Below are 16,753 nucleotides of genomic sequence, written 5' to 3'. Positions count from 1 at the left end.
TAGAATGTTTAATTTTGTTACCCTGGTTCCCAAACTATGCCCTTCAGACATGTTTATTCCTTTACGATGCAGTGGTTTTCCACTTCCTTAATGATCCCACAGTGCATAGAAAACCTGGGCAGCACAGGGTGTTATTGCTAGTGTTTTAGTGGGGTTTTTTTCCTTCATAGAAGTTAACATACAAAATTTCCATTTTGAGAAATTCCAAAAAATATTTTGTATGCAGGGTCTGAATAATTATTGAGGATCGATCCAGTACACGAGTTACTACTTTTTAAGAATTTCATTTCTAAAAAAAAATAAAAATGGAGGCGGTTAATATATGAGGTTGGAGGAACTGCACTGCTCTGTTTGAGAACCCCTGGTTTACACTACAAGATAAAGAAACACACATTGGTTGACAACAAAAAAATTTATAAAAGAAATATTCTCATATACACTAAATGTGCTTTTGAATTATTTTCGCGTAAGTTTTGGCACAAAAAAATTTTGAATTCGTTGCACGTATACCTACAACAATTGAATATAAATTGATAGGGAGCCAATGACAAAATATTAATGAGACATGAATTTTTTTTTACCATAAACAAAATAGCATACAAAACATTATAGACAAGTAAAAAAGAAAGATTGAGTGATACATATATGATATGGTTATGAGTAGAGCCCGGATTATATGCACTAAAAAAGTGGCAAAATATGCTCTAAAAATATGCAAATATGCACTTAAAAATGTAAAAATATGCACTTAAAAATGCAAAAATATGCACTTAAAAATGCAAAAATAAGCACTTGAAATACAAAATGTGCACTGAAAATTCCAAAATATGCATTAAACACCCCAGAATATGCATTAGAAATCTTGAAAAAGTCAAAAATTCCGAAATATGTATAAAAAAAGGGAAAATATGCATTAAAAAATACACCATGCAAAAAAAGCGAATGTGTTTTTAAAATACATGTTTTCTATTAGTGCATATGTATTTCATTTTTACCAAAAAATATCCCCTCATATATATGTATACAGCATATGCAAATAACTTCTACATATTTTTTATTCAGGCATTTTTTTAGTTTTCAGTTTGTTGTAGCTGCTCAATAACGAAAATAGCAGTAATAAAAGAATTTCGACACTATTTCTAAAAACAAAATTAACATTTTGACACATCTCTAGAAATAGCCTTACAATAAAACAGTTAGTAATCGTAAAATATTTTATAAATATGTATTAATTCACTAAATTTCACATATGGGGAAAAAAAAATCGATGTTATGAAAATATTATGAGCAATATTTATTTGGAAAATTATAAAAAAAAAAAGTGAGTTTAAGTAAACCTTCAAAAATATGCACTTATACTGGAAATTCTCATTAATACTAAAAAAGGCCAAAATATGCAAATGCATATGCACATATGCATTTGCATATAATCCGGGCTCTAGTTATGAGCATCGTACTGCTGACATATGAAACAGGTTTGACGTACTAAACTGAAAAAATAAAAACAAGAAGTTTTTTTTTAACAGAATTCTACCAACACTTTTTTTTGTATAATGATTATGGCATCATATTCTTATATGGGTAAGGTTGTGTTAAGGTCACTTAGGAATATTTATGCCATGCAGTTCTTATGACATTGGCTCTTTTTTCCCCAACTGATTTGCAACCTGTAAAAAAATAAATTAAACTTTTTTCAAAGTTTCTATTGCAAGTAGCGAAACTATTAGTGATATAAAATAATACGATAGATGCTCGCATCTCAACAGATTCCGAAATCCTGTGTGCACACATCCATGAATCTATGTAAGCACTAAAATGCATAGCTTTGCATATATGCAAAAGGTCTTTTAGACATTCGTTACTGCAGCCAATTTAAAGATAAAAATTCAAGATGCAGTCAGATAAAAATTCAGAATTAACTTTGCACATAAACTAAGGTTATTTCTCTTTAATTTTACATCTTGAATTTGCTGGTAGATGTCCCAATTAATGACAATAACTATTTGTAGCAGAGCATGAGTAGGCTGTGATTTCGCTAATTTGTTAAAAAATGTTTTTTGAAAATTTCTTTTTTTTTAACCTAGAAGTTTCCAACCTGAATTTTGTGATTCCAACTATAGTAAGAAAAAAAGAAGGTAGTTCTATATTTGGAATGCAATATTTCTTTGGTGCATCTATTTTATGAGCGAATTTTGGGGGCCTATATACAGCCTCTTTAAGGCCCTGTATAAGAATAATTTTTTTTTTTAATGATTTTTCAGGCTTTCTATGCGTGTCATTCAACTATGTATGAAAAAAATTGAGCATTCATGGGTTAAACCTAGGGATATAATGACAAACACCAAAATTCAAAATGCACTATAATAAATAAGAATAGTTTGAGGAATACGCACTGAGGGAGTTAATATTTTTCTCCGGTTTCTCCTATCTGAAGCTATTTCTTTCTTTATCTGTATAAAAATAATGTGCAACATCAAGAATAAAAAACTATTTGAAATTCAGGCAGTGCACAAAACATACAATAAACACTAAATTTTTGCAACTACGAAAATGAAATGAAATTTCCAACTTGCAAATGAGTAAAGCTCACAGCCCTACAACTGACAACCATTTGTCCTATAAGACAGCCTTAAATAATTTACTTTTGGATACCAAATCTCTTCATAGACTCAAAAGGGAATTATATGAGATACTGTTTATCTATGTAGTAAAACTTCGTTTAACCATCAGTTTCTGTTATCTGCCATAAAAAAATGTGTGAGTATCAACAAACAGACATCTTTAAAATTGTCCACAAATTACTTTTACACCCTTCTGTATAAAGCTGGAAGTGACTAATCGGCAGTGGCGGAGGAGTTGAGCTTGATCTGCCGTGTCACAAACCCATCACTAACCAGTTGCTATTGTGTTACATACTGGTCTCAATCGTCACACAGTAGCCTGCGTGTTCGAATGATTGTTTCGCTTTGGTTGGAATGTGACAAAATGGATGGAGGCTTTAAATTTCAAATGGTGATGAATTTTTTTTCTAGTGTGAATACCATTGAATTAGAAAATGAAGGATCAGTTCTTAACCTAAAACCTACAACTAGCCACTCAGAAGCAGAAACAATGTTCTCAAAGTGCATCGACTAGTTAGAAATGAAAGAGACGGCAAATGCAACACAGACCCTACTTCTGCATAAAATACGGAACATCATCACACATAAAGCTTGAGCTTCAAAGACACAGAAGGAGGTGACCGCTTATTTTAAAGTACTATAACGTAGGTTTATATTATTGCAATAAATTTCTGTGCAACTCTTATATTGAAGTTTATTTTTGATTGTTTTGTAAAATTAAATATATGTATGTATGCATTATTCACTTTTAAAAGATTTTATTTCAATTTTTGTCCCTAGCCCGCAGTGAAATCACGCTACTGTAAACATGTATTAACATATTCCCATTATCCACCTATTTGGTTATCCGTCATAGCCGTGGTCCGGACAGTTAATTGAAGTTTTATTATATAATGACATGTCCTAACTGATTCATCATTGCTGAGCCGAAACTGCTGAAATTATGAATAAGAAATTTGGTCAGTAGTTTCATTTTATAAACAAAGACCCACTGAGAAAGGACTTTTCGAAATTCAACCCCTAAGGGGGTCATGAGAGGGTTAAAAAGTTATATATATAGAAATCACGCTGAGCCGAAACCACTGGAGCTATAATTATGAGATTTAGTCAGTAGTTTTATTTCATGACATACAAAACTAACGAAATCATACTGAGCTAAACCACTGAAACTATAATTCTATTAACATGCAAAAATATAATATACAGTCTAACCCCAATTTACCACCACCATTTATTTAGAGAATTCTGATGTTATAACGAGTTTGCCTTTATATTGAATCATGCCACTAAATCAACTACACGTGTAAAGCCCAGAAATATAAAATTTGTATGATGAAGATTTCTGGCAATAAGCGGGTTTGGCACAACATCAGGGGCATTATAAAGGTGTTCAAACTGTGAAGAGAATTTTATGTTTCTGAGTTTTTTCACAACAAACTCATTATTTTTCCCCATCTGTGCATGGGTTCAGAAAATATTTCATACCCAACTCATGATAGATGGGTTGATCACTTTCTAAGGAATATTATTTTCCACAAAAGAAGCATTTTTTTTAACAACCATTTTGATATTTCATATTTAAACGTGGAACTCAAGTTAACATTGTTTCAATTGCAAAATTACTGTTTCCATGGTGACCTCGTCACAGGTGATATCTGGTTCAGCCACCATATTATCAGCAGCTCCCAGACCTGCCCCCTTTTCGATACAGATGGACAAGACATTTGGCACCATTGTTTATGACACATAAATGGTAAACTTTGAATAATCCTTCATCATGCTCACATTTTTGGCTAATTCATCTCTTTCTTTTTTATCCCGCATAAATTCTTCCAGTTCTTTGTTCCTTTCTTTGACTGCTTTTATCCGCAGTTCCTGCTCTCTCAACTGTGAAAAACATTACACAAGGAATCTCAATAGATGTTTTTCAACAAGTTATCAAATTAATCAGGCTGTAATAAACCAAGACAAACTGAGGTCATTAAATAATATCGCACTCATCGAAAACTGAATGAAATCATAATTTCGTATTTCAGTTTTCTATAAAATACTGTGATTTCCAGTGTATAATAAGCAAACACAAATTTTGTTACTTTGAGGGAAAAAATATAGCATAGTCCACAACAGCGTATAATCAGTGCATACAAATTTCATTTATTGATAATGAAATTTTAAATAATGGAAGGGATTGTGCTTTTTGTAGAAAGTGTACGGATGTGAGCAAAAAAGTCAACATTATAGATAAATCTCAAAAACATATATATCTATATATAATTTTTTTTTTTCACAAATTCATTTTGAAAATATTTCGTTTGTTCCAACCTCTCAGAAAAAGAAGCTGCAGATAAGATGCAGAAGCATATAATCTGCACTAAAAAATTCCAATGTTTTTGATGTATAATCTGTGGATTATATGCAGAAAAATACAGCAGTTATTGCTAGACTTTCATGTCCTTATTTTGCGAAGGTGGCTGCCAACTTCAGACATGTTTATTTTTCTATCTGAAGTATTTAGTTTTTTAATGAAATACACACACAAGAACAAACTCTTCCTTGTTTATCTTTCTTCTATAAGGAAGGGGGGTGGAAAAGATGGTAAAGTGAAATCTTGATACGATACTCCACTTGGCAGGGCTGAACAAGTGCCAGGTCGCAATGGTGCCAATAAAAATTGCTATTGGCACCTAAAATTTTCCTTGTCTAGTTACCAAATTGCAGGCCGAAAGCAGTCCAAGATGTTTGGAATTTATAGCAGCATATCTACCAACATGAAAGAGGGTCACTATGCCCTGAAAAAGTAAAAAAAGCAGTATTTTTGGACCTTTTTCTTCAAGTAAAAAAAACTTTTGTCGCCTAGATTTTTTTTTGCAATTTGCCATCCTTGCTCTACAGACTATGAAAAAATATAATTGCAGAGGGATTGTTGTATCGAGAGAGGCAGCAGTTTAAATACAATAAAACCTTTCTTTTACGGACACCAATGAGACAAAAAAAAATTTGTCCGTAAAAGAGGGGTGACCGTAAATCAGGGGTTTGAAATGTATACTGTTCTTATGCAATGGAAATTATTATTTTGAAGCAAAAGAGGAGGTAAACGCATCTGAGTGCTGACCATTAAGAGGGGTTTCATTGCATTAGACTATGGGAATTTCCAAACAAGACTCAAAAAAATATTTTTGCAAAGAGAGGAGGGCTTTATCATTATATCAAGTATTGCTGTAGTGAGATTTTACTATATAGGAAAGAAAGAACAGTTTTATAGAGAACTAAAATATTAGTGAAATACAAATTACTATTAACCATAATCTACACGTTTCTACTACTGAGCCCTAGTAGCACCCTTTACAGGGTGCATGTAAACATTTGTTTTTTGAATTTGACTAAGATAGTTATTAATAGGAAAAAAAAACCCATGATTTTGCATACTGGTTTTTAATAATGTAAAGAACTGCAAAAAATACTGTACCTGTTCTCTGCTGAGACCTTCAAATTTTGAATCAAAATCCCACTCCTTGTCTGCAGGAACAACATTTCTGAAATGAAACAAAAAGCATAATCATTATCTCTATATTACACAGATTAATTTCATATTATTACAAGAGAACACAAAGAATTAGACTAATGGAAATAACAAATTCAGTTAACCATTTCATAATGGTATTTCAGGGGAATGTCAACTATAACTAACCTGTACTGAAGCAAAAGATCTAGCGCATCTGATATTGAGACATTAGACTGGAAAATTAGGTCAGCGTCATGCTTGGAAAAAAAAAAGAAAATTAATTTCATTTAATGCAACATTTTCTACGTTTAATTTTCAGTGGAAGAGAAATGTAATTTCAATGTGAACAATTCTTAGCATGAAAATCATACCAATCTTCTCATTGAAGTTTAAAGAAATGATTCTCAGCAAAGATGAAATTTACTTCCACAAAGTAATAACATTTAAAACAAAAGTATCGCAAGTAAATTCACTCAGCACTGCATGAAATTAGTCTCTCAAGGACAAGAATGAGCCATGATATGTAGAGTCACAACCGAGGAGTTCAGGTTTGGTTTCTAGAATTTTTTTTTTTTTGTTACGAAGCCAATCCTGAGATCCAGCTTAATGACTGCACATTAAATTTTTTCCATCTGGTGTCTTTATTACTATTTTGCCACCATATAAAATTAAGGCACAACTTCACTCACTTAGCTGGGAGAACTTTCCCCCACATGACCCTGGGAAATGTTCCCCCATTTCTCTTAGGATGGGGGGCATTCAAAACAAAAAATTGCCTTTTCTTTAAAAAGGCATTCTGAAATTTAATTTGGTTGTTGAATAACTATATGACTTTTTTTTTGGATTATATGAATATAATTTATAATATTTTTTGTAACACAGCAGAGCTTCTCCATAACGGACAACCATAGGACAAAAAGCAAAGGTGTCCATCACAATGGTCAGTAAAATACATTGAAGCCTGTCAACATACTTGAAAAAAGGTATCTAATGGGGAGCGTCCATTACAGACGATTCCACTTAACTGATTTTGTTTTCGTTTAATCAAACTCAAGTCTGTGGTGACCCCCACACACACAAACGCTGCCTCATTCTGACAGTTTTTTGTTGGTATAGAATCACATTTTTTTTCCTTTATGAAACATCACCCGTGAGTCTGTGTATTTCAAAAATTTATGATTTGCCTATTTCATGTTCCAGTTTCGGTCTTCACTTTAGTTTTTTTTTTTCACTTCAAATTTAAAATTAAACAAAAGTAATTTAATTTGAAAATTCACTAAGTAGAAAAACAGTGAATGAAAACATGATCAAATGACAGCAACAAATTTTAATGTCTGCTAATAAACATCAGAAAAAAGTGAATTATAGTATCACCGTGATGCGAATGCAGTAACTCACCACTCTCCATCCATTGCACAAAAGAAAGTTCCGAGCAGGTGTATGTTTCCAAACTCTATCATGGAATGTGCTGTTTGATATCTTGATCGTTTTGAACTTCTCATCGCCTTTAAACAAGTTTCTGAGGGATGGAAAATTAAAGAGGGAAAAAACTCACTAAGTACAGTAACAAAACGAAAAGAATAATAATCTGTTTGGTTCAAGGATTTTCATAATTTTTTGCATCTCCAGCTTCCTACAAGCTTCCAAAATCTGCATGCACCTCATGTGGATTCTCTTCCTATATCTTATTTCCTATCAATAAATATTAAGAACAGTGCTGTACTTGACAGATGCGGAACCCGGTGCAAAAATAATAGTGGGGCTAGAGTCGTCTTAATGATTTCTGGGCACCTTAGCTCTGATTTTATATATTCTGTGGGACCAGGGATTCGGCATCCAAAAATTCATAAATTATTACAGAATATACAAGTGCTGAAAACATCTATTTTTTTTAGGATTGTGGACAGAATTAAATACAAATTAACAACTGATGAAAATTTTAAATTGATGGTAGAAATAATTCCAAAATCAATTAAAATTAAGACCTGATGAAAAAATTTTTCTGAGAACTAATAAGTATTCAAAATCGATAAATCAAAAATATAAGAAATAAATTACATAATTCCAGCAAAAATGAAAATTCAGAAGAAAAAAAATTCCAGAAACTGATGAAAATTCAGAAGAAAAAAAATTCCAGAAACTGATGAAAATTCAGAGTTTATGAAAGAAATTGTTATCGTAAGTGTGAGGACCCAAAAAACGGGCTGGTGCAACTGCACTTGTTGCACACCCCTGAGGGCAGCTCCGGTTAAGAAACACCTCGTTACTCATATTAATTTTGAAATTTGTAAATTTTGGTTTTCACAGGAAAATTTGACAACCCCTGATTGAGTTTTTAGTTAATCATGAAAGAAAGATGTAATGAAGGCAGGAAAACTATTCGTAAAAAATTTCTAACACATTCTGCGTGAACGATTAAATTTGAAACTTGAGAAAACGAGATTTGATACAATTTAATCAAAAACCACACAAATATCATGCAGTTTTGATTGTTTGAATTCTTAATTGCAATTAATTAGTAAATTAATTAGATTAATTAGTAAATAAAACATTGGATACAAGGTCAATGACAAGGTTATAAAAGTAGCAAGAAATGAGCTCCAAATCTGATAATTCATGACGGCCCGCCCCTCTTCACAAAGGTTGGGCTAACATGGGCTCAATTATTAGTATTATCACACTATAAATACACTAAAATGGGGCTCGCCAAAGATCCTAGCCTAAGAGTCATGCATTGAGGTGGACCTGACACTGCATTTTAACCAGTGAGGTTCAGAAAAAAGCGCATCAGTTGCCATGAAAAAAATCTAAACGTGCTCAAGAAACAAAAGATACTTTGTGCATAATACTTTGTGATCATACTTTTGTGCATCTCTACTACTTTATAGAACTTTTTACTTCTTACCATACAGAAAAAAAGTTTATATATACTGCTGTAAATACTTGTAGCCATAAGAAAATGACAAAAAAAAAAAAAAAAGATTATGTAATTACGACAGCGAAATACCTGTACAATGTGATCAAAGTCTCGATTGCTGTTCTTCTTTCTTTACTGTCAGTTTCTTTAGACAACCTGAGGAGAAACTCCTCACTTTTTTCAGCCATGAATGAAGTTTCAAGTAAAAACTAAAAGCAAAAAAAAAAAAAATATTAACCCTTATAAAAACATAACATGTATAGGACCTATTGATTTAATGCACAGTCAAAATGTGATATAATGATATTCAAGGGACCAAAAATTTGGTTCAACTTTTCTCATTAAACACCCTCTGGAACAGAACATTTTTTTTTTAGTTATAAGATGCATATATTCATTTCACAATAGGTTGATAGGTTTCACTATAACCACTATATTCACTATATTACTGTATTTCAATCATGAGATGAGACAACGACAGTATTTTTCTTTTTCAATCATTTTCTTTTTCTCCTGACTTTTCAGTTCTGAACTAAAGAGACCGCTAGACACAAAAAGAAATTTTCGGAAAGAATAATTTTCACATGGTTCCCAGCCAAAATCTTATTGATCATTTCTCTGACCAAAACTCAAAAATTTTCTAGACCGAACTCCAGCAGGAAGAACCATAATTCAAAATCTTAACATTCCAAACCTCAGATTTGTGATTTTCAAGTTTTTTTCCCCTTCAGAGAACTTTTTCCTTACTTTTCTAAATATATTTAACACTTTTCCCTGATGAGTTTTCAATTTCCTGACTTTCCAGGTTGCTGGGAAAACCTGTTTTACTAAATCGGGAAGATAAATTGAAATTTGTTTAAGTGGAATCAAGATGGGCAAAAAAGACAATATCCAGTAGTGTGATGGTGCTTACAAATCTATCAACAGTGATACTCATATTATAAATTTTTCCATTGTTCAAGGAATGGAAAAAAACTATCATTATACAAGATTTGCACCACAGATAGAATATATTAACACTGTGGAAAGTGTACCAGTACGAGTAATGTTGTGTATAATATAGGTGCTTATTGTTATAGAGAAGTGTTTCCTCAAACATGCATCATGGTTCCTAGGAGGCATCGCAGCAAGCTTGTTGACATTGGTTTCCTATTCAATGCTTGGAAGTAGTTCTTTATTAGACTGTTGTAAAGAGGGTATTGTTATTTAGGATTTTCACTGTATAAGGAAGCCAGAATGCACCTATATTCATCAGAATAAGACACATTGCAAGCTAAAATTGGGGCATTGCAAATCCAACTTCTTCAGATGGTGGGTACCATCTGTGAAGGACTTCATTTTCTATGATGCAATGAAATGTCAGACAAGCTGTTTCAAGGAATAAATAGTAAATGACACAGCTCACTTTCATGTTAGGTTTTTGTTGAAATGAAATGCATGTTTTCTCTTTCTTTCTTGCTTATTTCTTCAAAGGTATGAACGAATGAAAGTCGTGGTGAAGAAGTAGGATAGGTGGCACCACAGGTGTATGCAGGGAAGGACACGGAGGGAAAAGAGGCCTGTGCCCCACCCAGAGCCGATCAAAAGTTGAGGGGGGGGGAAAGTAATATTTCAGTGAAATTAAAATATCAGAAAAAAATACCCTTTATAAACTATATCAACCAATTTCTGCTAATTTAAATGCTTTTTGAATGGCAGTAACAAAAAATTTCTCGGAAGAAATTTTTGTGCCTTTTGTGCTCTCCTCCTCTGGTCAGCACAGAATCTCTGTTAAGGTCCTCCACTTGGAGGGCAGGGAGGTCTGGTGCCTTGACACTACTTCACCAAACACCACCTCTGGCCATATCGCTATATTACAATTTACTGCCATTAAACGAGATAGGTGGAAATGAAGGTGCTATCTATCAGTGGTCACCTCAAATTCTTTAGGGAAAATATCTTATTTATATCCTCCCTTGGGTTCAACCCCGAAACCGTGACAGCAACCTTCACGGTGGTAGACAAACATCTTGCCACCACGCTACTCGGGCGTGGTGCCTCGACACTGGCTTTTATACCTTTTCCTTTCAAAAGTAAGCAGGGGGTACCAAAATTTATACTAGCTAGTTTTTGTTTCTAGTTTAGCCCAGTCTCCATTCACAAAAGGACAATAGCATTGTCTTTCTACAAAATCACACCATGCCAAAGAATGCAGATTTTTTGTCTCATTGTAGAGGACCAACCAACAGCCTTCTTCACCAATGGTAGCCACCTGCAACCAGGGTCCTCTCAACGCATGGACCTCAAGTGCATAGGGGGGCATTGTGATTATGACATTCTACGCTATAATTTTTGAGATTACGTGTAAATAGATAGGCAGGTGCTTCCAGCTAGTAAGCGGGCCCCCCAAAATATTATTTCGCATGGGAGGGAGCGGGCCCATGATAATTTGAAGATGGACTTGCCTTCATCACCTCATTTATTGTGAACAGGTTGTGAAATGGAAAAAGAAAACCCTGGTTTCCGAATTTATAAAACCTAATTAAAACTACATCAAATATCTTGACGCATTGTAATTTGAAACACAAGCTTTATTCACTGAATATAGAAGTCGCTCATCAATGTAAATTTGTCCTTTAGCAATTCTTCCCTATTCTTAATCAAGAGTTGGTCACTCCCTCTAATCTCATTCGAAAACATGATAACGAGATAATTACAATAAAAAGCCTATTATACAAAATAACATATTGTTCTTTCAAAAGAAAAGGGAGTCATTTTTATTAGTTTTGCATAATATAAAATAGGTTGAATACTTTATAAGTGGATGCTTCTCATCTGGTAACATGCATGGAGGAATGGGTACATAGGCCATATTCCAAACACTGAGTTTCAGTTATGGTTTGTGAATCAAACCACGAGAAATTTTAGTGTTGCCAGAAATCACAAAAAAAAAAATTAATGAAAACAAATTTAGGATTGGGTCTTCGTTTCCGAAAGCTTTGTATAATCATTATTGTATTGCAACGGATTGAAATTTTCCTGGTGATGTTTTAAGTTTATTTCAGAAGTTCAATAAAATATCATTCAAAAAATTCCAAAAAAACAACTAAAAAACTTTTAGATTGTAATAATAATAAATTGAAATTATCATGTAGAGACGGAAAGATCAAGGAGCTGTGTAAGTCCTTAATCAATATTTATTTCATGCGCGTTTTTTTTTTTTTTGTTTTCGTATACGTAAATGGGATAGCTAATCGAAAAATTAAAATTGCTGATCGGAAACTCGTGATTGTTTTCAAAAATAAACTTGACATGACCAACGACGTGAACGTAATAAACGGCATCCGGAGGAATCGTATGCTGTCTTCCCTGATGGACGATCATCACAGTAACGTGAATGTCGGGCAAGACTTCAAACTTAAATGCGGTCGTGAGTTCGAAGGCCGCGCACAATCTGTATTCAGCGGTCTGGTCCTGGAAGACTCGAGTTTGGACAAGACGTTCGCCGCCAATCACGACGACGACGATGATGATGATGTAGCTGATGATACAGAATTCGTGAAACCTTCTTCCAGAGCTCCGAAGAGGCGAGGACCCTTTCCAAATTACACAAAACCTCCCAAGAAATGGACAAAATATTCTCTGTCAGATGTCCCTGATCATTCCGAGAAAGCTAATTCCAAAGCTGCCTCTGATTTTCTAGCCTCTATGAGAAAGAAGAATATGGATGCGAAGAAAAGAGGTGATGACGATGATTTCAATACTGTGCGTTTCACTAAGAAGTCCAATCAACACAAAGACAGTTCCTCTTCTTCGAGTGCTCCCCAGACCTCAGCATTCTCGAGAAGTGCACGTGTGATGCCGGAGTGTGTTGTTGGACAAAAAAATGTGGTTCGGCAGAGATGTAATATTGTACGGAATGAGAAGAAAGAAGAGGTTCACCTCTCGCATTTATTGGATGAACGTGATGAATGAACATCGACACCATGTCAGTCGAGCCAGGGTCTTCTCAACAGGTTTGGTTGCCTGAGGCTCCATTATTACAGAACAGGGGATGCACAATATTTTCTGTCTGTGGGCCCCCACACACTAGGAGGGATGCAGGAAGGTTTGCCGTTCCTGCTGCTCAAGCGAGGATTCGGGGGGGGGGGGAGCAATGGCTTGCATAGAGCCCGATAATATCAGAAAAATTGGTGTGTTCCAAGGAAATATGGGACAATTCCTCAAACATATACAATGAATCGCCCCTCCTAGCACGTCGCCATGAATCTGTGCCTGCAGCTGCTGGAACCAAAGAGGGTACAATATTTTCCCCCTTTATAACTGCACCTTCAACATCAGCTTACACCAGGGCATCCAATAATGTGTTTCTCTGCAAATATATTTGTGTTAATCTAGGTTTACCAGGTTTAAAAACTTTGAAAGGAGGATGTCTGCGTGCAGAGGGACTGACCAAGCACGTATTTCGGTGCCCCCTTGTAATGTTGAAGATTGAAATTTGTGCCTCGCTCTGATCCAATGCCAGATTCACCTGCTTCCCCTAGTTGTTGCACAGCCTTGTTAATGGCACTTTCCACAACAGTAAAAATGAATATTATGTTTTTCTCCTTCCATAGCTGTTTTTTTTTTTACTGTATTTCTCTTATTTTTGCATGAGTTGGGCCATGGTTAGACATGGTTTAGCATCTGCCCTGCTTGGAGGCATATTGAGTTCTTGTGTTTTGGAAATTTTGACGGCGATTGGTCAAAGTGTGTAAATGTGTGAAAAAAGAAACAAAAACTCTTCTGTCAATGAAAAGGTATATGTTTCAATGCGTGAAAAAAAAATTTCTGTAGAAAAAAAAAATCGAACACCCGAAAAGGAGGACAAAAGGGTGAATTTTCCAAAACGTAAGAGAACGCTTGAAATGACATCAAAAGAAGGATGTCTGGTAACCCTAGTTAATCCCAAACCTGATACAACAATTTAGTGAATAAAAATTTTTGGTTTTAGCTGAGTTCTTGAATATCAGGGTTTGATTGTATCTAATCGTAGCCCTGGTCATGGTGTCAGTAACCGGTACACTTGTATTGCATGGACATTACACTAGTTTTCTATCACCTTTCACAGGCTATAGGCTGTGCACCCCCGCTGTAAAAGTTTTGCCTTTAGCAAATATGTTAATGGACCTGTAAAAAACTAAAAGAGGATTTAAAGTTAGTAAAAAGCTAAAAATCATGGAAATTTTCTTTATACATATAATTGACTGATTGGGCTCTAGCGCAGTAAGAAATCTTGCCACAGAGAGCAACAGGGCTACAGTGGAACAAATATTTGATCACTGCACTTCACTCATTGTTTGAAAAATTGATGGCAGCATTAAAGTTCATTTACAGTGCAATTGCACAAATCATTCAATTGCACGTGGCAATAGACTAGAGTTGCCATTTGAAAGAAAAATTATTATTTTATGGTTCGTTTTTCTAACACTATAGCAAAGGTTCATTACTTGTGTTACATGAGAGTTATATGATGGCCAGTACTCTAGAAAGTAATTAGAAATGAAGAAAAAAAACAAGGAATGAAATGAAAACATGTTTGGCATAATGCACAAGGAACAAGACGAGCTTTGCATTTTTATTGTTATGCACATCCCTCAAATTTCTAGGGGGTTATAGCAAGCGTTTTGCACATATTTGGGGGTGGACGCACTTGAAGCATCAAAAGTTAAATCCTTTTACTGTACTGGTATGTACACTTAAGCATAAAGTTATCAAAAGCATTGGGAAGGGCCCAAACTTGGTATTTCTATATGTACTATGGAGATGGTGGCAAATATATTGGAAAGGGGTGGGCTCATGAATTAAATTTTTTTACATTGCATATTTTTTTGTCACTGATCATGTCAATAACAACGTTTTAGAAAGCACCTGTGTTTGAGTATGCACACCTATAAAATTATTTTTATCATTCTAAAAACTGAGCCTTAAAAAAAGTGAACCTTAAACATGCCTTAAAACATGCACAGTAGCGTGACTTGCTGAAAAAAGTCTTGTTTGGAAATATCCATACCATATTTTCCCAAACTTTTTGTTCCATTGCTTCCTTCTTCAGAAATTTTCTCTCATCACCCCTCCCCCAATTCAAACGAATCCATAAAATCCCATGTTACACCCCGTAGCTTCTATTGCCCCATGGAACATGTGCGCCTAGCGCGATCTGATGGTGAAAATTGGAAATTGATGTGGCTTGGGAAAAAAAATCATAATGTTTTTGAGGCGGACCTAGACTGTTCCATCTCCCATAAAATATTTTTTGATTCGAGTATATCCATCGAGTTTATATTACATTAGTAATATAAGCTCGATGAGTATATCTCCACCATGATGAATACAATGAAAAAATAATTAAATTAAAAAGATACAAAGCAAATGATACAATGAAAAAAAAGTGATAATATACCTCCACCTATTTATTGTAACAATATGTTATAAGTTTATTTAATAAATTATTTGGATTTTAACATCCGAAGTCATTTCCAGGTGTCCCTGCTTCTAAGAAAACTGAAAACCTAGAAAGCATGAGAGATGTTTGTTCATCTATTCAAAGAGGGATCTTATCAAGACCAGTATCTAACATTAAGTAATTCTATAATTTTTTAAAAAGTTCCTCGGTCGTGGGAATGTGAGTTTTTTCCTGCTGTCATAGGGTAGAGCCATCTCTATTCTACGGTAGAATCAAAGCTGCATAGAGTTTTGCAAGCGGCTTTGGATAGAATAGAGACGGCCCTTCATAGGGAGAGATTTCCGCCAGGTGATCGAACTCAAGAGTTAGAAAGCTTCTCGAAAAATTTCTTGGCGAGATTTTTTGGAAAAAGATGTTATAGTTGCCACCTTTCTCTCTTTTCGCATGTCTTGCTGCGACAGAATCATCGGAGGCCCGTGGTTCTGTCGACGCCCCAAAACGTCGTAACGTTTTGTTCTGAAATTGTTCTAAATGAACTAGATTATATCGTCTTGCGTGAAGCCAGGTCGGAGCGGCGTATAATAATGCTGGTCATATTATCAGTTTATAAAGGATTAGCTTATTGTGAATGGAGAGCCTTGTATTTTTGTGGCATATCTATATAATCATGATCTTATATAAGCAGCAGGCTATTGTCGCCTTGCCACGACCTCAGCTGTTTGTTTGGCGATGTCGCTTGTCAATTATGACGCCAAAATACTTAGTGCGATTGTCAGGGAAGAAGGGCGTTCCCTGAACTGTGATGTGTGCATTAACGGGAAGGTCTCTTCTTTATTCGTGACCCACATGGAAACTGTTTTTTGCAGCATTTAATTGAACACTGCTTCGTAGACACTATTGCTCAACTTGTCCCACAAGTTCCTTCCATGGGGATTTTTCAACCAAACGGGGCACTGTCATCACCATAAAGTGCTGTGAGGCCTCTGGGGCTACCGAAAAGTCGCTCACGGCGAAGTTGTGGACTATCGGGCCCAGGCAACACCACCTATAGCAGAAAGCCTCCGCTCGCAGCTCGTGACGTCACTGAAGTCGCCCATTTCACCTATAATCATTGGATATACTGCAAAAAAAGGTAAAGATTTCACATACGTCAGACTGCTATATCCAATGGCTATAGGTGAAATGGGCGACTTTAGTGACGTCAAAGCTTCACGCGGAGGGTTTCTGCTATAGAAAGTGTTGGCCCAGGACACATCCTTGAGCGATTGATGAACTAATGGGCTGTGAAT

At 34.9% G+C, this 16,753-nt stretch overlaps 2 protein-coding genes across 5 annotated transcripts; one reads left to right on the top strand and one right to left on the bottom strand.

Moving 5' to 3' along the window:
- Positions 1 to 397: 397 nt before the first annotated feature.
- On the bottom strand, positions 398 to 11,931 carry LOC149086374 (uncharacterized). Of its 4 annotated transcripts, none has more exons than XM_089255053.1 (8): positions 11,833 to 11,931; positions 9,131 to 9,249; positions 7,522 to 7,642; positions 6,310 to 6,380; positions 6,088 to 6,154; positions 4,407 to 4,508; positions 2,394 to 2,450; positions 398 to 1,667 (listed from the first exon to the last, which is right to left on the bottom strand). In XM_089255053.1, exons 2-8 carry the CDS (start codon positions 9,226 to 9,228, stop codon positions 1,629 to 1,631), a joined length of 555 nt encoding a protein of 184 aa, XP_089111179.1. In that variant the 5' UTR covers positions 9,229 to 9,249; positions 11,833 to 11,931; the 3' UTR covers positions 398 to 1,628. The 4 variants fall into 4 exon arrangements, with proteins under 4 accessions (XP_089111179.1, XP_089111171.1, XP_089111193.1 ...); XM_089255045.1 differs by lacking the exon at positions 11,833 to 11,931 and adding an exon at positions 10,446 to 10,570; XM_089255067.1 differs by lacking the exons at positions 4,407 to 4,508; positions 11,833 to 11,931 and adding an exon at positions 10,446 to 10,530 and having other exon boundaries at positions 1,488 to 1,667.
- Positions 11,932 to 12,142: 211 nt separating this feature from the next.
- Positions 12,143 to 13,632, top strand: LOC149086373 (uncharacterized). The gene has a single exon (XM_089255032.1). The coding sequence runs from the start codon at positions 12,224 to 12,226 to the stop codon at positions 12,992 to 12,994; it is 771 nt and encodes a 256-aa protein (XP_089111158.1). The 5' UTR covers positions 12,143 to 12,223; the 3' UTR covers positions 12,995 to 13,632.
- The last annotated feature ends 3,121 nt before the right edge of the window (positions 13,633 to 16,753 follow it).

Source organism: Pholcus phalangioides, unplaced genomic scaffold, assembly GCF_987345545.1.
Source record: "Pholcus phalangioides strain wild (caught in Gottingen) unplaced genomic scaffold, Ppha-v1.0 ptg000004l_1, whole genome shotgun sequence".
NCBI classification, from domain to species: Eukaryota; Metazoa; Arthropoda; class Arachnida; order Araneae; family Pholcidae; genus Pholcus; species Pholcus phalangioides.
The sequence above is the reverse complement of the archived record's forward strand: the minus strand, read 5'-3'. Positions and strand labels throughout refer to the sequence as shown.

What these genes read in the sequence shown, in the direction of transcription:
- LOC149086373 (XM_089255032.1), top strand. Translation starts at nt 12,224, where the DNA reads ATGCGCGTTTTTTTTTTTTTTGTTTTCGTATACGTAAATGGGATAGCT.
- LOC149086374 (XM_089255045.1), bottom strand. An exon ending in AAGGTCTCAGCAGAGAACAG is followed by an intron (nt 4,509 to 6,087) that starts GTACAGTATTTT and finishes TGTTTTTCACAG; the next exon opens with TTGAGAGAGCAGGAACTGCG. An exon ending in GAAAAATATTAACTCCCTCA is followed by an intron (nt 1,668 to 2,393) that starts GTGCGTATTCCT and finishes ATTTTTTTACAG; the next exon opens with GTTGCAAATCAGTTGGGGAA.